The 20,807-nt window shown below is 27.9% G+C and overlaps 1 protein-coding gene across 2 annotated transcripts; it reads left to right on the plus strand.

Moving 5' to 3' along the window:
* Window positions 1–2,159: 2,159 nt before the first annotated feature.
* On the plus strand, window positions 2,160–19,996 carry vri (nuclear factor interleukin-3-regulated vrille). Of its 2 annotated transcripts, none has more exons than XM_016054988.4 (2): window positions 2,160–2,474; window positions 16,333–19,996. In XM_016054988.4, the coding sequence occupies exon 2, from the start codon at window positions 16,349–16,351 to the stop codon at window positions 17,759–17,761; it is 1,413 nt and encodes a 470-aa protein (XP_015910474.1). In that variant the 5' UTR covers window positions 2,160–2,474; window positions 16,333–16,348; the 3' UTR covers window positions 17,762–19,996. The 2 variants fall into 2 exon arrangements, with proteins under 2 accessions (XP_015910474.1, XP_015910475.1); XM_016054989.4 differs by lacking the exon at window positions 2,160–2,474 and adding an exon at window positions 11,647–11,922.
* The last annotated feature ends 811 nt before the right edge of the window (window positions 19,997–20,807 follow it).

Below are 20,807 nucleotides of genomic sequence, written 5' to 3' on the forward strand. Positions count from 1 at the left end.
ACCCTGGATGAACTCATAATAGACCTTAAAATCCGCTCAAATACTAAAATGAAGCACATGCGCGAAGTACTTGACATCGGCATTTTCGCATTTGTAATTGTTTTTTTGCAATGTTTGCTACCATTTTTAAAATCGTATAAAATTCCTTGTTTTTTTTTAAATCTTACGTTATATTTTTGTTTTTATTATTGTTATCGAATTTGTTTTGTTATTTATTTATTTTTTGAAATTCTAATTTGTTTTGAAGTTATTGGAGGAATCTTAAGTGCTTTTTACGTTAATTTTTTCTCAGTTTTTTTTATTGACTATTTATCCATTGCTATAAAAAAAATTATCTCTCTATCTCGAGATTTCTATTGTATAAGCACGATGTCAAATGTGAGAGACAGAGTTATAGCATTTATTATAAAAGTTTTAAAAATTAAAAAAAAATTTATACAAGAGAGAAAAGAACCTTTCCCTATTTCAACTGTTTATATATCTCGTTAATAAGTAAAAGAACTTCTCATTTTATTTCTTCTTATTGTCTCACACAATTTTTATTCTTTCATTTTTAGTACTTAGTAATAATTTATTTCTTCTTATTGTCTCACACAATTTTAATTCTTTCATTTTTAGTATTTAGTAATCATTTATTTCTTATTGTCTCACACAATTTTAATTCTTTCATTTTTAGTACTTAGTAATCATTTATTTCTTCTTATTGTCTCACACAATTTTAATTCTTTCATTTTTAGTACTTAGTAATCATTTATTTCTTCTTGTTGTCTCACACAATTTTAATTCTTTCATTTTTAGTACTTAGTAATAATTTATTTCTTCGTATTGTCGCACATAATTTTAATTCTTTCACTTTTAAATCAAGTTAATCATTCATTTCGTTACGATTAACACAATAGACTTTTCATGTATAAAACTACAACTATTGTATATTTTGTTTATGTTTTTTTTTGTTACGTAAAAATATGATGAATGAGAAACAAATACGGTGAGCGGAGCCTTCGAGTCAGTCAAGCAGTTGAAGGAAAATAAGAATAGTTGGCAATAAATTTAAACATTTAATCTCCTTATTCGAGTCAAATGGATGTTCCCTTGCCTGGAATGCCCGGAATTTTTACACCCTCCCCTATCAACTAGGGGTAAATAAATGTTATTTTTTAATCTATAATTCAGATTTACAAAAAGTCTTTCAGTATATGGCCTCTAAAAATAGTGCGATCGGTCTATTTTATTTCGGGAATGATCCCGTATCTTATTGTCACGCCAACCACAATCGCCAAGGTACCAAGTTGATTTTAAACTTACATTTAAAAATATATATATATATGTATGTTTGACCCAAGAGTGGCTACGAGTTATACATTTCAAGTTGGTCCCTTTCTGTGATGCTTCTTTATTATTATTATTATTATTATTTTTTTTTTAAATTTTACGCTACCGCTGCCCGGAAGAGTTACCAAAACTTGGCGATTATTCTGCCACAGCTCACGATACGGAAATCTCCACTATATTTCATCGATATGATGAAAGAAAGAGAGGAGGGGGAAAAAAAGATTTTCTAATATCCAATACTAAAAATAACTTTTTTAAAATTTAGTTGTGAGGACCCCTTGAGTCATGAAATTTTGCCCCTTGGCAAATGATCCGCTTGTGTCACCCTTACGCCGGTTGTGAATTTATAGAACAGTTTACTTCAACGCAAACATACGCAGTGCCTTGTATGGTTACAGTACCTCCTATATGAGCTGAATTATATTTACATAATTATAAGAAGCATAAGACTAATTAATATTTAAATTAAAGTTAAAATTTTAATGAACAATCGTATAATTTAAATATTTAAAATGGGAAACAAATTCCCAGGGAATGCAATCATAAATTATTTATTTTGATTTAATATTTATATTCAAGTAAAAGTTAAAATAAGAGCAATAAAGAAAAAAAATAAAGAGATGCTAAAATTTAATCACCCATTTTATATAAGCATATAAAAATTTTAAAAGCAATAAATGCCAAAGCGTGAATGCGAAAACTAGGGAAGCAAACTGAAGTGGCAAAGAAACAACACGCGCGCTTTTAAATTGATCCGAAGGGGGGAGGAAGAACAGTTTTGTAATGTAGTACATTGTTTATAACAAGATGGATTAATAAAGGATGAAGAGAAAAGGGGGATGCGAGGAAGATTGAAGTGCGCATGCGTTAAACGAGCCATACTCGCAAGGTTGTTGCATAATGTTAGATAGGTGCTGTTAAACCTCTTTCATATCATAACAACAACTCAGTTCCACACGTGGAATCCGAACAGTGAACAACCTTTTCTGCCCACCAGGAACTGATGATCTAATTGCCGGCGCATGTTTACCTCTTTTTACTCAATTCTCCACTGAAATCTTTTTCTTGAATTTTAAAGTTTAAAAATAAATATAGTTCATATGCTAAAAACATTGAGATTGATACCAACGATTGCACTTGAGGTAAATATTTTTTTTATGATTAAATATCGTTATTTCTAATTTGGTTTTGATCGCCGATATGAAATAAGTTTTGTTGCTATTATTATAATAATTTATTTTGTTTTTTTCTCTGATATTTTTGAAATAGTCTTCTTTTTATATTCGGAATAAGAAGATTATTGCAAGATATCAAAAAAATATAGTTCAAATTCTAAACAAAATATAGTTCATATGCTAAAAGCATTGAGATTGAGATAAATGAGATAAATATTTTTATGATGAAATATCTTCATTTCTGATTTGGTTTTGATCTCCGATATAAAATAAGTTTTGTTGCTAGTATTATAATAATTTATTTATTTATTTATTTATTTTAGATTTTAGCAATAATCTTCTTTTTATTTTCATAATTTTAAATCTTAAAAAAGTACTTTACAAAAACTCTAACTACTACGGATTCTCCTTAGTAACAGAAAAAATATTCTTAGTAGTGGCAAAGATTATGTATTTACATTTTAATAAATTAGAATTAAATATTTTTATTTCTAATTTAGTTTTGATCGCCGATATGAAATAAGTTGTTGCTATTTTTATAATAATTTCTTTCTTTCTTTTTTTTTTTTTTTGATATTTTGCAATGATCTTTTAATTTTCGGAATTTTAAATTTTAAAAATAAAATAGTTCACAGAGACTCTTAACTACTACGGATCCTCCGTAGTTAACAGAAAAAATATTCTTAGTAGTGGCAAAGATAATTTATTTATATTTCACTAAATTAGAATTAAATATCTTTATTTCTAATTTAGTTTTGATCGCCGATATGAAATAAGTTGTTGCTATTTTTACAATAATTTCTTTTGTTTTTATTGTCCTGATTTTTTTCAATAATCTTGTTTTCATTTTCGGAATAAGCAGATTATTACAAAATATCAAAAAATGTAGTTAAATTGCTTGATAAAATATAGTTCATACGCGAAAACATTACATTTGAGGTAAGTATTTTTATGATTAAGTAACTTTATTTCAGATTTAATTTTGATCGCCGATATGAAATATATTTTTGCTATTTTTATAATAATTTCTTGTTTTTTTCCCTGATATTTTGCAATAATCTTTTTATTTTCGGAATTTTAAATCTGAAAAAAATTAGTTCACAGAGACTCTAAACTACTATGGATTTTCCGTAGTTTCAGAAAAAAAATTCTTAGTGTTGGCAAAGATTATGTATTTATATTTTAATAAATTAGAATTAAAACAATTTTTTTCCTTCACTAAACATAAGTAGTTTAAATAAAAACATGTAAAAACATATAGACGAATGTTTAAGTTATAATATTTTTTTAAAAAAAAACATAATCTGTTTGTTTCAAAAACTTTAGATTTAGTTCACTAAAATTTAAAAAAATAGTTCGAAACTAAAGAGAATCCGTAATAGCTGAAAGTTCATGCGTTAAATGCCTTGAAATTGATATCAATAATTTACACTTACAGTAAATATTCTTTTATAAATATACCCCGGTTAAAAATGCCGTTTTTCGTTTTTTAATAATTATTTCTGTTTTTATCTGAAATATTAATGTATTCTTTTTTTTTTTTTACGGGGATATTTCCGTATCGTGATCTGTCACGCCAACTACAATCGCTAATGTGCCAAATAGATTTTAAACTTGCTAATTTTTTAAAAAAAAAACATGTAGATGTTTGCCGGCTACCAGTTATACCTTCCGCGTTGGTCTCTTTCTGTGACGTTTTTTTCCCTTAGTTTTTCGCGGGTTGGTGCCCGGAAGTTGCCAAGACTGGGCGATTCATTAAATTATTGAATATCGTTACTTAAAATTTTAATTTCATCCAAAAAATCTTATTCTATGTTTTAAAAAATATAGAATCGGGTTTAAAGTTATATTAATATCTAATATATTATTTTAGGTTATAATTTTATTCAGATCATATATAAAATTCATTTACTGTTTTATTTTTTTAAATAATTTGATTCATCATTATTTATACCTGATATTAAAGAAGTTTGAAATTTAAATTCTTCCAAATTATATTGCAATGCTTAACAAAATTAAAGCTTAAGTCATGGGGAAAATGGAACATCATCATTTAATAACAGATTTCTATATTTTGAAATTTGTTTTCTTCCAAAAAATTGTAACATCAAAAAAATGGAAACAAATTAACCTTCATTGTTTAATATGTATATTTTGAAATTTTGTTTTTTCAAAAATATAACATTTTAAAAAGAATGAAAAGAAATTTAGTGTTGTAGTTTAATATCTGTATATTCAAATTTTGTTTCTTTCGGATTGTAACTTTTTAAAAAGAATGGAAGCAAACTTACATTTTCAAAGTGATGTCTAATATTTTCAGTTAAAATTTAATCTAAAATTATAGCATTAAAAAAAGCTGAAGAAACAAATTTAATGTTATTAGTTTTATTATTGGATTAACTACAACATGTAGATAAAAAAATAATTTTAGAGGGTACATGTTTTACTTCATTTGAAATTGATCCGCATAAAAATACAGGATAAGAGTATTTATAATTCTTAAAACCTGGGGTGACGACGTTTTTCGTACCTTTAAAAATTGCAACTCAGTGCAAAATACACAAACAAAAATTAGTGGGAGAACTTATTTAAATAAATACAGGTTCCACGACCCTTAGTGACATTTCCTCTGCTTTTGTTTGTTTTATCTTGTTCTTATTCTTTTAGTTTTACGACATATGTAGTTAATTGCACCGTATAATTTTTCTTACTTTATATTGTAATCTTGTATTGTTTAATTTGTATCTTATGTTTGGCTGCAGTATAACCGAATCTAATTGTTGTGCATTTGTACTGAAAATAAAAAAGTGGAATTGTGAATTAGTGTTGAGGAGCTAAAAACATAAATGCGGGGGGAGCTCAAATATTTCATGTACTGAAATGTTAAGTTGCTGAAACTTAATAAGTTTTCCTAAATCATAATGTATTGGTATAGCTTTTGAAAGTTTTGTAACATATGTATTACGTGTACATTTGAGAATTTAGAAAATGTATTTTTAAATAAGAAAAATAATTGGAATTTTGAATTATGTCACTTTACTTCATTTATGCTATAGCGCAGCTACAAATATTGGGGGAGGGGAAGAAGTATTTCAATTTTGTGCTGGATGGAGATTTTATTTTATTTTAGAACCGGCGTTGAACAGCCGACCCAATTTTGGGTTTACGACAACCAATATTCAACCCCGTAGCCTTATAAGTTTGAACCCAATCCGGAAGACAAGGGAACTCCTGGATAAAGTTGGGGTAATTTTGCCTTCGTGGAGGACTTTTTCCGCATTTACATTACATGGAAAGGAAAATCACGAACACCTCCCACCGTTAGCCCGACGGTAAGGGGACTCTAACCCATGATCCGTCTACCATTGAGGATACTTTACGTCAGCACTGTGGTCAGTGTGAGGCGGGTGCCGGGATGCTTATCGACCATGCATGGCTGGGACTCGAACCCGGTTCACCTCATTGGAAGGCGAGCGCTCTATCCCCCAAGCCACCGCGGCTCGCTAAGTGCAAGATTGAATCAGTTATTCATATCTGGTTTAAAAAAAACAGATGCATAAAGTGTTCGCTGAAGATTATTACAATATCTGCAGATAATATCAAAGTTTTATTCTTTATCGTTAAAAAGCAAACAAACAAATGGGAAATATTTCTGTGACTGCATTTTAAAACATCTGAAAACGCAAAGAACTGGCCGTGAAGATTTTTTTTTTTTTTAATTTTACTTGATTACAGATTTATCTCTTTGGGGATTTATCCCTTTTTTTTGGATCATTGTATAATATTCAACTTAAATATCAACAATTTAAAAACTATCAAAATTTTTTAAGGATCTTATATTTGTAAATGAAGCAATAAGCTGAATTTGTAAGAAAACAATCGCTACCTGACTGTGTTGAGGTCGCGGACAAATTTGGATTTATGAAAATAGTGCTGCATATTCATTCCGTAAATTGTACTTTGAAGTCTTTCACGTTTTGTTTAGGTAAATAAATACGGGCCGCACTGCTACCAACCACCTTAGCCTCTTCAGACTTATTTTGAAATTGCAATTGCTTTCATTCAATTCAGTTTATAATATAGTTTGTATTTAGCAAAATTAAATCGCTTCAGGCATTTGTTCCAAATTGCTCCGTAACGGAGAATCTGTTGTAGTATCTTCCTTTTCGAATTTGAAAATACCTTCCCTTAAAAGTGATATTTACAACACTTTCATTCGCTCAGCGTTTTGAAGTAACTAAAAAAAAAGAAAAATTCTCCGAAAATATCGGCTGCATTTTCGTTTTTCAGTCTTATCTCTTTTTGCTGCAGTTTGTTTTTAATGATTGTTGCAACTTAGTATATCATTTGTTTAACCACTGGTCATGGTCATTTGAAGGTGTAATCATTCGTCTTACCTCAAAATATATTTTGAATAAAAACTTGAAATTTTTAATATCGTAAAACAATTTGAAAGGTGTTCGATTACACAAAATATCATTTGAATAAAAACTTGAAGAAAAAAAAACTAGTATCGCAAAATCAATACACCGTTTGAAGGTGTACATCATTCGTCATACCTCAAAATATATTTTGAATAAAAACTTTTAAAAATTTAATATCGCAAAATGATTTGAAGGTGTTTGATGGTAAATAATATCTTTTGAATTAAAACTTGAAAAAAAAACTAGTATCGCAAAATCAACTGACCATTTTAAAGTGTCATAATTTGTCGTACCGCAATATGAATAAAAACTTGAAAAATTTAAGGTCGCAAAATCAATACATTATTTCGAGGGTGATTGATTTCTTTGCACAAAGTTTCTTTTGAATAAAAACTTGAAGAAAAGCAATTAGCATTGCAAAATCAATACATTATTTGAAGGGGTTTACCAAAAACTCAAAATATTATTATTAAAATGAAAAGCTGGAAATTCCTACTCAGCACAAAATTAAATAATTTTAATTGTGAAAAAAGAAAGGAAAAAAGCATGCTCAATAACTTTTTGTAAAGTAATTTGAATGAGCGAATCCAAAAGGTTCATTGGCATTTTGTTTTTCTTAATTCCTCCTTATTTATCCTCTTCTTTTCTTTCTCGATGATTTCATTACCGAAAACTCTTTTAAAAAACGCAACTCTTGATCTCTGGGTTACCTGATTTGCTGCACTTGCTCGCTCAGCCTTGGCCCCGTTTTCTCTCTTTTTTTCGCTTATGTTTAACTTTCCCCATGACATGTTTTATTATTTTCGTTTTTTTTTTAACTTCCTACTCCGCTGCTGCCGATTTGAGCAGTTTTTGTTTATAAATTTAATTCACTTCTCTTCTTCTTCGCTATTTTTTTTCTTCTTCTTCTTAAAAATTCGTTCACGGTCGTTCATTCCTCCTTTTTACTTGTGAGGGACATTTATAGACGTAATTATCCATTTTATCAAGCCTTCGACTAGGATGTGCCAAACGACACAAATAGATATTGAGAAATTCTTAAACCTTGGAAGAAAATAATGATCTGTGTGTTTCAATTGCTAATGGGGTAATACTTGAGTTGTAATCGAAACCTACAAGACTTACGAAGCATTTGAATGAAGAAATATTTTGAAAGGAATAAGGATATATTATTTCATTGAAAATTCATTTGAACATTCTATAAATATAAAAGCTTTATAGTACAATGTAAAAATTTATTAGAACAATTTATAGAAAAGTGTATTATAATAGAGATTTACAACTTAGAGCAATATATAAAATCTTGATAAAACAATGCGAAAATATGTTTAAATTTATTCAAACATTATAATAGAACAGTCTATTAGCACACTATGTAAAGAACCATATTAGAACAGTAGATTATTCGAATAATTAATAGAAAGTTGATGTTATGATATACTACTTAGAAAGTTGTAAATTCTTTAAAGGAATTGAAAGCTGAACTTTCTAGACTTTTAATAACCTAGATCCAAAGTTTTTATTATAAGGAAAGGTCGTGAACTACTCTACGGTCTATTAATACTAGTCTATTAATTGACTATTTTTAATGTTGTAAATTTTAAGAAAAGTTTTAAGTTACTCGCGTTTGATTTTTAAAAAAAATACAATTTGCTCGTTCAGATTGGACAAAATGAACCATGAACAATAATTGAAATAATGCGCATACAGAATAAGAGTTTTAATTAAAGTAATATTTATACAATAAATTAAAAGATTCAAATGATAGGTCATTACAATCAGTGTATATTTACAGGCATCAGTTTTATCATTTAAAACGAGTAATTCATATTTTATTGCCTTTTTAACGTAACAAATCTGTTTGACATCTTTTTCCGATTCTGCGCAATATTGCAAAAACACTATCGTCTTACCGAAAAACTAAAATTTAATATGGCATTTAATCTGAAATCTATCAAAAATTAGATCTCGCATCTCACATAAAATCCTATATTTAAGCTTTCATCTAACCTAAAATTTGATCCAGAAGCCAACCTATTTTAAGTTTGATCTTGCATCTAACCTAAAATTCGATCTAGTATCTAACCTAAATTCGAAAGTTTGATCTTGCATCTAAACTCAAATTTGATCTAGTATCTAATGTAAAATTTGATCAAGGATTTCTATTAAAATTAGATCTTAAATGCAAGTGAATCGCGCACCAAAGAAAAAATAGCAGATCAATGAATTACCACATTTATTATTTAGGCGCAAGCAGCATTTTATATGTCTTATATTAATAAAAATATATGAAATAAATATGCGAAATCACTAAAATGTATTAAAAAATAGATATACATTAGTCATTAAACATATATTTATTTCAATGTTTAAATCACTCTTTAATCTATGATTATAACAATAAAATAATTTAGAATGCAAGATTCAAATATAAATGTTTTAGACGAACTTATTTTCCTCTTAATTCAAAGTTAACAAAATTATTAAATTCATAATAGACTTCTTCACGGTTTAACTGCCATTATAATTATAATTAGAGCGGAACGATAATTCATTAAGATGGAATTTAAAATACAGTTTATCTATTTTTACATCACGATCAATGAACGTTTATACGAACGTTAATCTTCTTCATTTTCAACAACTAATTAACTGAATCCAACTAAAAAAGAACTTGATAAACTTTATGGTTCACAAACTTATTCCTATTTTATGGCGCTTATCATCTCATCGGCTTGTTGAAAAACGCACTGAATCGTTTCTTAAATTGAAAATTTTGGCCTCTTGATTTATTAGTGCAAAAGTTAAATATTAAAATGTTATATTATTATAAAATTTTATATGATAAATTTTAAAGGGGCAATTATGAAAAATAGTTAAAATATTTAAAATTTCTCGAGTTACGAAAGAGCATATAAAATGGAGAGCTCCAAATTTATAAATTATTAATGCTAAAGTCGGAAAGTATATTAAAAGGGGTAAAGGAGAAATTGACGGGTTCATCACTAAATAATTTATATCGAAAACGAACGCTACACAAAATTTCTCTTTCAAAAAATAAAAGTCATTAATTCATAATTAGATTTAGTTAATAGACATGGTTTAATTTTTTTTCACATAAAACTGAACCTTATAATACCAATACGAAACAACGATTTTTTTTCACAATAATAAATCTTTAACAAAAAAAACGGTACGTAAACCTTTTTTTTTAATAGGAAATTATCGGATGATCTAAAACAACCGATTGGTTATTGTTTGTGATTTCTCACAAAACAGGTCATGGTATGCCATAATATTAAAGATAAAAATAATGCAACCCCCCTTTTTTTAATAAATGCATGCATATATATATAATACAAAGTTAAAAACTACATGGACCTAATATATGATCAAAATATCAGCACGAGGGGGTTAAAATATTCGTTTACGTTTTCATTCTCCATTTTCGCAAAAATAGTTTCTGCTTATCTAAAAAAACTCTTCGCATTATAAAAAGAGCATCAATAAAAAAATTTCTGAAGTTAAAGAATAAAAATAGCATTTAAAAATTAAACATAGTGCAATTCTAAAAGAAAAATAATTGATTTAAAAACTTAGTTGCGAATCATTATTTCCTTCTTGAATTTCGTAATTTTCGTCTTAGATTTCGTTTTAGAATTGTTTTTGAAAAATTACTATATCCACTCAATAATTGAAATATCAACACCAGGAGAATAAAATATAGATTTACGTTGTAATCTGTTTTCTTTTTCTTAAATATGATACATAAAGAGAATCAACACAAAAAATTTAATTTATGTATGATATAAAAACCTAAAGATTGTTCTAACTTCACCCACAGCCAAACAAATAATACAAACGTAAAGTATGTTTATAATAGTATCAAAGTTTAGATATGTTTCAGGTATAACATAATACGTATAATTTAACATCATAACAGCGTACCATCGCAGAAGTTGTTAAATATCTGTTCTCTTTGTCTTCTTTTTTTTTAAAAAAAAAAAAAAAAAAAAGTAAATATGAAAATAAGTTCCAAACAGAAAAAAAACAATAAAAATGTTGACATAAAATCTAAAAATTAAATGTTAAGTTATTATAGAAGAAGAATAAAACGCAATTGTTGATTTAAAATTGCATTTCATAAAATGTTCACAGAAAATTACGAATTGTTTCGACTTACTCTATAATCTAAATAACATCGAGATTAATGTTAAACTGTCCATTTACGTCATATTCTTTATTTTCGTAAAAATGGCAAAACGTATTTAAAAAATTTAACCTACGGTGCTATAAATGTGTGATAAATAGAATGATAATCTTAACATGTTAAGGCCGATTGGTTTTAAATTTCGCCATTTATCAAAATAAACGTTAATCGTTCATTGTACTAGTAGGAGAATATCAGTGCGGTTCAAGGCGAATTTTTATAAAAAGCCTTAAACTGGGTTAAATAGGTCAGTGGAAGCATAAATAATTAAAACAAACCGATTATAAGAGTAATCTTCCCCCTTGTAATGTGTAAGTAGTGAAAGTGCAACAACCGCATCCGTTGCCAAAGATAAAAACGAAATAGAAAAAAACACTGGTGAAGTGAGGGCCGTTTCTTCCGCATTAGTAAGGCGCTGGTGTTATCGTCTGTGTTGGAACTTGGCGATGTTATTTGGCGAACTATTAATAATACTCGAGGTCACGTGGTGAAAGAAAAACGGTGTGATCATTTTCATCTCACCGCATAACGTAAAAGTTGTAGAATCAATTTGAGTCGAAATTTATCTTACTCTGTGGTTACCATCTTTTATTTTGGACTTCATCTTTTTACTGAACTTTCACTTTTTTTTAGCATCATTCGTTTTTGTTGGTGTGTGTTTTTGTTAGACTATCTACTGCTTTTTTTTGTTTATATTTACTATTCTTGGATTATTGGTTATAGTGCATGCATTTATACATATTTGACAACATGGGCGAAAAACATATCTAAGGATTATAAAGTGAGTGTTTTAAATAATATATTTTTATATTTTAATTAAGAAAAATTTAACCTTTTTATTTCATTTACATATAAAATGTTAAATTAATGAAAAACGAAATTTTTAATAAATTCCTTTTTTATAATAAAATATTTTAGTAAAATTTATGATTTTTTTTTTTAATTAACCGTATTTTTTTTTTTTTTTTTTTTTATAAATCCAATTTGGAAGAGTATTATTATAAATTTAAAAAATTTGACTCCGCATACTTTTTAGTACTATCAATCTAATTATAATATATATCATAATACCTTGTTTCCATTGTACTTTTTTAAGTAAAAATGAAACTATAATTTAATGTTTCTTAATTAAAAGATATTATTAATAAAATATTTAAGTAAAATTTTATGATTTTTCTTAGTTGATGCTTCTTTTTTAATTTATTTCTTCATTTTTAATTAATACAAGTTGGCATTTTAAAATTAAATTAGAAGTAGTTTTTATTAGCTATATCATTATAAGCTATAAATCATCTAATAAATTCAGTAATCATTTATAATTTGAGACAGTTTTTTATTTTAGTATTTATAATAAAATTATTTATTTGATGTTGCACTGAAGATTTCGTTTAATAACTGTAAATGCATAATGTAATAATTTTTATCAATAGTGTTTGTATCTTATTGATTTATCAACATTTCCTGCAGATGCATTCTTTTGACTATAAATGTATAGTCTAGTTATTTCTGTTAGGTGATTACATTTCTTAGATTTATCAATATTTATTCTTTTAATTAGCTGCTTTCTTTGGACTGTAAATGTTTCTAATTAATTTTCAAATCTCCAATAAATATTATTTCAAAATAAATTAAATTGTATAATTAAATTAAATAATTGATTGAAATAAATAAATAAAATTAAAAAGTCAATACGTTTTTAGAAATGAATAGCTTATGTAAAATATTCTTGCGATAAAATTAAAGTTTAATTAAAACTACATTTTTAAAAAAAATTTATTTAATAAATTATTATGATTAAATATAATGTCACAACATAAGATTATAAATATGTATTTAAATATCTAAGTGAAGATAGTTTGAAAAAAAGTTCTTGTTTCTAAATATTTCTTGCGCGATTTATTTTAAATTTTCATAACATTTCTTATTTATTCAGTTTATTTTTATGTTAAAACTTATTATATCTGCTTATTTATGATTATAAATGTTCATTTGAAGAAATAATTGTTTGTATAATTTGGAGATAAAAGTGTATTCGTCTTCTATATAACGAGTATAGAATAATTAGTTTTATTTTTTAATTTGGTTTTTTTTTTTTTTTTTTTTTTTTTTTTTTTTGTAATCCAATATTTCCGATTCCAGTTGAATATTTTGTTCATTAATGAAATGCTCAACATAATCATAATAAAAGTGTTTTTGCTTTTTTATGTTTATGATATAAAAAATAGTAAATATAGGAAAAAATAATTTTTTAATGATTTGAAGAACTATGAACGTTAAATATATAATTCGAACTTTTTTTCAATTTATCCATTTTACTTTCTTTTGTCTATTTTTATTTTTAATTATTAGTTTAAAATTGAGGAAACATTTTTAAATAGTTTTTTATTTAAATAAAGTTGGATTATTATTTACTGACCACTTAACTTTTCCGCAATAGTAATTATAACAGTAAGTTTTCGTTTAATGATGATAAATTTCATTATGACAGGTATAGTACCTGATAAAAAACATGTACTTTTATAATTAAATATATTCTAATTTTTTTTACATAAAAAAATTGCTGGTCATAATGTTAGATGCACCCTTTTGACTGTGATAGCGTATTAGAGTAAACAGAACAACTACCTGTGACAGATTAAAACTTGCTCTCTTATTTTCATTTCTTGCATCATAACTTTGAATCATCTCTGTTCAAAAAATTGTTTTGATATGTGTATATTCCCTTCATTATTAAAATGAAACTATTTTCAAATGTTCTAGCAATAATCGATTTAATTATTGTTATGAAATTGAAATAAAAATGAAAAAAATAATGAAATAGAATATCAGACAATTATCTCGTCGAACAGCGCAACAATTGTTCTTTCTTTAATATAATCAAATACGTTTATTCTTATGAACTTAGCGCATAGCAACTCTTCTCAAAGTATTTACAAATATTTACATTATATATATGTATATATTTGCTTTCAAAACCAATATATAATTTTTTTAATTTATTGGTTATTAATTATATTTTGAATTGTTCGTTGTTATTACTTTGTGTACATTAAGAGAGCACCCACTTACATTTTTCATGTACAATTATTAAAAAAGCACAATTAATTAATTATTATTATTGTAATTGTTTTGTGTGTAGTTATAACATTATACTTACTGTTGTTAAAAATATTAACCGTATTTTTGTTGTCAAAAATACTATTTTCAATCAATCTGAAGAATTCGTGTAATATTACTGCCGTGTGCATAAATTAGTATTAGAGATTAGAATAAATAAATTATTAATTCTAAATGTCTTTTTTCAACTTTCCCATCTTTCTCCGAAATGTCTCCAGAATTTCGAAGTCCCCTGCGCGGAAATTCTCCCTTTATACACACTACCGTTTCTCGTTTATTGATCAAGAGGAGTTTTTGAAGAAATGAGCATGCAATGTTAAACAAACGTAGCCGTTCCTGAAACTTTAAAATCTAATATAATTTCAAAGTAAATTAAAATTTGAATTTCATTTTAATGTTGCGGGAAAAAATTTTAAATTTTTTAATTTAATAATTTTGATGTATTTTTTTAAAATTTTAATATTTTCTTTAAAAGTAAATATTTTATTCAAAGTGTTCATTTAATAAATATTTTTTTAAAAATGTCATTCAATTTTTATATTCTTTTTATTTAATTTTTTTTACTCTTCTATTTTAATGAGTGTTTAATCAAAAAATAGTATTAAGTTTTGGATAAAGAAACACGATCTTATTCGATAGAATATGCTTATTTATGAAATGTTTTGTTCAAGAGGGTTCACATAGAGGCACGGTGGCGCAAAGTAGAGTGCTGCCCTCCCTTTAAAGTGACCCTTTGACCACAGTGATGACGTAAAATATCTTCAGTGTTCTTATCGGGATTATGGGTTAGAGTTCTTTTGCCAATGGGTTAACCACGGGAGTTTTTCTTCGCCGCATAACGTAAATGCGAGTTAGTTTCATCGAAAAAATTTCACCACTTTAGGCTAGTTTGTCCCAATTCTTCATCCAAAAGTTCCCTTTTTCTTTTGGGCTGAGTTAAAAAAAAAAAACAAGGCTACGGAGTTGAAAATTGATAGACTTAAACCCAAATTTGGGTCGGCTGTTCAACGCTGGTTATAAAATAAAATACATGTAAAAGGATTAAAAAAATAATAGAATAAAATAAATAATTTTGTTCACACAGTGTAGGATAAAAAAAAATACTTTAATATCGTTAACCAAAATTCACATTAATCCATAAGCAGGGTTCTGTCCAGATTTATAAAATATATTATAATAACGAAGTTTTTCACGGAGTTGCATTTTTTAATCTAATGAATTAATGACATCATGTCAACTCTAAATATTTAAAAGAAATTTTTTTTTTGATTTATCCATATTTAAAATGAAAATTGCAAAGTAAAATGTTTTGTTAAGGGTTCATTTTTTACGATAAAATGGTTCTTTATTATTTAAAAAAAATAACATATTTTATTAAGAGTTAGTTTTTATGGTTCCCCGTTTGAGCCGCTGAATAGAACATCTATCTTAACACAATATTTCAGAATTATTTTGCATTATTTCCTTTTAACTATTAATATTTCCTTTTCTGAAGCTTAATTGAACTTGTTTTAAAAAAGTAGCGTTTTTCTAAATATGCACATTTTATTGAAAATAAACATTCAATAAAATCTCATTAATATAATTTCCGTAGGTATGCAACATTTTTTTTTCTTTCATAGAGATTATTTCAATTTTTTTTTTCAAAATTAATAAAGTACTTGATATTTACTAGTATTATTTTTTTTTATTAATCATGCTATGTTGTATTGATTAATCGCTGCATTTTGACATTCTGAAAATCGCTCTGGTGTTTCATGAAAAGCAATTGCACAACTCTGTCAAATACTGGGTTTCATATTTATAAGGAAAAATTTTTTTGATAGTCTCTAGTTAGTCATTATATTTTTATTATATCAAAAGTACTGCAAGTAAAACTGCGAATATGCTGAACTTTTGTAAACTACTAATGAAAACAACTTATGAATGAATATATTATCTACTTTTATCAAATATATACAGTTCCATGCGTCCTATTTGGGGGAAAAATGTTATAAAGTCATATTTTATGTTTAAAAAAAAGAAGTTTACTCTATTGTAAATTTTTAATTATAAATTTTTTTAAAAATTTCAGATCGTTAATTGATCTCATGATGATGATAACTGCCAACGACTCAACCGGAAGCAAGCACAGAATACAGGATTTGCGTCCCAACTCCCCACCCTATTCTCCTCCGCTTTCAAACTCTGGTCATCCTCATTACTCACCACTAAGTCCAGGCAGCAACAGCATGTCTCCAAATCCCTACCAGTCACCCAATTCTGACAGCGGCAGGCCTATCTGGTCGAACAACATGGAAGCACCCGTAGACCTGACGGCAGCATTAAAGGGTAATAAGGAGATCTTTCCAGCCCGCAAACAGCGCGAATTCATACCTGACAACAAAAAAGACGAGAGCTATTGGGACAGGCGTCGACGTAATAACGAAGCCGCAAAAAGATCTCGTGAAAAACGTAGGTTGAATGACATGGTTCTGGAGACAAGAATGTTGGAGCTGACCAAAGAAAATACTCTTCTTCGAGCAGAGCTGACCGCTATTAGAGAGAAATTTTCTCTACCACCCACGCCTATTGTGAATTCTGAACAATTGCATCTTCATATACCTTGTCCTCAAATCGATGTTCGTAGTCGACGTAGTAAGCTTCTCACTACTCTTTTACCGAACGGATCTCCCCTTCAGCCGGAATCTGGAATGTTACCCCATGGTATGAACCATTCTCCTGGTGCTCATGCTCCAGATCACTCCATGCACCACATGATGTCGCATTTGCATGCCATGGATCACGCGCAGTGGCAAGAAGCTCACGAAAATGCCATGAAGGAATCGCATCACCAGGCAATGCTGCTGAAGAACCATCAGCAACAGCAGCAACTTCATCAGCATGTCATCAATCGCCTGACATCCAATAATGGAATGGCACCCGGTGAGTACGATTATCGTGGCAATCTCAACGTCCGCAGTCCTCCTCAAGAGGTTCCATCCCCCACATCGGCATCACCCCATCACGATGAATCTAGCTCCTGGTCATCCACTGAAGAACCCATTCACGCCAGGCCCGTTTCACCACAGCATTGTTTACCTCACAAGTTGCGTCACAAATCTTTAATCAGCGACAAAGATGCCTTTATACAGGTACCTTCCTATCCAGATAGTGGACGAAGTAGTGGAAGAGATGACACCTCCTCAGACGGTGATAGTGGTGGCAAGGAAAGCCCTGTCCCCAATTCAGACAGTCCTCAAAATTCGGAAGAACCGCCGCGCAAAGTGGCAAGGCTCTCCAGGAGGGGTAAAGGAATGGGTGCAGAACTGCAAGTTGAGAACTTACACTTGAGATTTGAACTGAAAAAACTTGCCTCTGAAGTTGCTGGGCTAAAAGACATGTTGCTGTGCAACAGGCCACCCTCACTCGAACTTCAAACCCCCATTGAACCCACCACACCACCTCATAGCAATCGAACCTCACCCAATATCATCGAACCCTACGATGCAGTGAGCAAATGAACATTTATGCATAGAGTGATACATTAAAACGGTGCGCAGTTGTGGTCATCACAATAAAACTCTCCTCGTAATCATGGGTGCTGCATTAATCAAAGCATTTTTTTTCTCTCGTTATAAATCAGTTAAAAACTTTGCATTTGTAATCAAATCATTCCTAAATGAATCACACACATACACTGAGCTTTTGAGTTCCTTTCAATTTTCAGTTCTTTTTTATATTTAAAAATGCTGCACTTCTACAACTTTGGAATCATTTGTACTTCTTTTCAAGAAAACCCCTCTCTTGATATGATGTGCCAAAAAAAACATAATATTCTAAAATGATTGTAATTGATTGAGGGATGGCATTTATGCTACCCTTTTTTCGATTCGTTTGATGGTTTAATAAACAAAAATATCTTATGAACAATCCTGAATATTAAAATAATAATTTTAACTTAGTATTAATTTTAAAATTTTTAAGTTTCTTTCTTATGATGCTTATACGCATTAACTTATTTTGTAGATCAAAGTTTGGATTTACCCTATTCGTCCCAAGTGTTTTGTTAATTTTTTTTCTTGGGTCGAATTTGGTTTATCCCGAATAAATTCAGGATTGTTATAATTCAAAATGTGAAAAATAGTTTTCTTTGTTATAATTTAATTTGTTGAGCTATTAAGATCTAAGAATCACTGTAAGAGCGTTAATATGAACTCATTCTGAGCACTGCCGAACGTCTAGTAGTTGAATCCAACTTGCTCAAGCGCTTCATTTTCACGAGCTTCAATTATTTATTAACGTGAGAATAGCAGTTGATGTAAAACTTGTACAATTTTTATGAAGTTTTGTGAAAACTGCGCCAAGGGAGCAAATATTTGTCGCCAAGTATTTGTCTTTTTCGTGAGAATTTGATATCAGTCGTTTTAACAATTCAGATGATTAAAGTTTCAATATTTGAAAGACCGTTAGTATATGACTATAATAGTTCTTAACTTATTTTATAATGAAACGTATTATATCAATCAAAGTGTAATAGTTAGCTGGTTGTATGCGTTCGTTTTAGCATATAGAATACTAGTATTGAATAATATTAAATTTTTCTCTTTTAAAACATAATTTATTTCATTCTTTTTAATCAACCTTTTAGTATGTAGATAGCCATAAAATATTTACTATGTTTTATTTTTATGAAAATTGTTACAGATTTCACAGTTTAAACTCTTAAAATATATAATTGTAGAAGAAATATTTATGTGTAAATATGTATTGTAAACAGTGTTTCCATGGGAAGATTTAATGACACAGATTCACCAGAAATTATTGTGATTTTAAAAAAAGCCAAATTGTTTTGGCTATTTATTAACTTTATTTCTGAAATTAGGTTTTCTCAGAGACTAACGACCCAATATGCCATTTATAAATTTTAACTACAATGATAAAAATTTTAATAAAGCTGAAATATATAATAAAAGTTACTTTTAAAGAATCAACTATGCTACTATAAATTAATGGATTTGCTTATAACTAAACAAATATAGTTGGTCTTTTCGAAACTAAATTGTATTCATATATTACCAATTAATCTATTGAAATAAAATAAAATTTGATACAAGTAGTAATAGATTTTAGATTCGAATCTATTATTTTACATAATCTGAAGACAGAATAAAAAAATAATTATTTTTAAAAATTCACTTGCCACATGACTTTTTAAAAAGTTAAAATATTTTTAAAATATATTTAACGCGACCTTTTGAAAAAACTATTTTTAACTTTTTTAAAACTGATTGCTCAATTAGAGGTTTGGACAAAAACGAGCTTCTTTCTATACGTAAATAAAAGAAAATAAGTATAAATTTTTATAAAATGACTTTTTGTAAAGGAAAGTAATTAGAACAGATTTAAAAAAAAAATACTTAAAACTTGGTTACATAAAATAGTTTGAATTCTAATTAAATTATTTATTTGTCGACTTGAAACTTAGATTGTTCATTGTGAGACTATATGTTTAATATTTATTTAATGCTGTCATCGTCTAGTCTAGAGAAGTTTTAAGTAAAATGATGAATTTGTATTTCAAGTGGTCTATATACATGTGTGTGTGTGTGTTCCCTCTTTCTTATGGAGTGTTCTTGTTAAACGTGTGTGTCTTAGTTTCCTCATGAAAATTAAAAATCTGTTTTCTTGTTTTGTTACATTTCATCTATTCTGTGAATCCTATGTTGAGTATAATAAAGTATTTTATCAATGTTAAATTATGCTGTCTTCAATTGTGTGTCTGACATTAAAAAGATTATCATCTAAAAACTTTTTCGTTTATGAACAGTTTAGAGAAAAAAAATTAAGATCTAGCGATAAAATTCTAATTCTATAAATACTGTGCTTGTAGTTAGTAAGTCTACACCCGGATGCGGGAATACATATTATGGAACTTAGAACTCTCTTGGAGCTTTTAAATGATTGAATTTTGGCTACCGATTATTGGGTGAAGATGTTTGTTCCGCGCCAGCGCAATAACGGCCCTTCTCTGCAAGCAAACAAAAAACAGCGGATAAACGCTGATCGCTAAAATAATATTTTAGAAATTGTGTTCCAAGTACAATAGTGTTTAATCTTCAATAAAAAGAATTAGTTTCTTTCTATAATTGTTATTCAGTGAAGAGCGAATTATCAAACAGCGAAGAACTCTGATCGTTAAAATAATATTTTAGAAATTGTTTTCAAATGCAATCGTAGTGTTGTTTTACCTTCATTAAAAAGAATAAGTTTTTTTAATAATTATTATCCTAAGTTTTATATTAATCCCACAAAAATTGATTCCGATTAGTGTATAAACCTTATACAACAGGGGTTTCCAACTTACATGAGGCCGGGGGCCGCAATTAAAAACACCAGTCAAATGGTGGACCACAACTTAATCAAAATTTTATATAGGACTCTTTTTATGTTTGAAGGAACATTAAATATTACTGTCAGATTTTTATCAAGTTGTTCAAAACAAAAGTATTGAATTACAAATTAAAATAAGAAGTAGATTTTTAAAAATATTTAATTGTATATTCAAAA

This window comes from Parasteatoda tepidariorum, chromosome 3 (assembly GCF_982258835.1).
Source record: "Parasteatoda tepidariorum strain Cologne lab strain chromosome 3, Ptep-v5.0, whole genome shotgun sequence".
NCBI classification, from domain to species: Eukaryota; Metazoa; Arthropoda; class Arachnida; order Araneae; family Theridiidae; genus Parasteatoda; species Parasteatoda tepidariorum.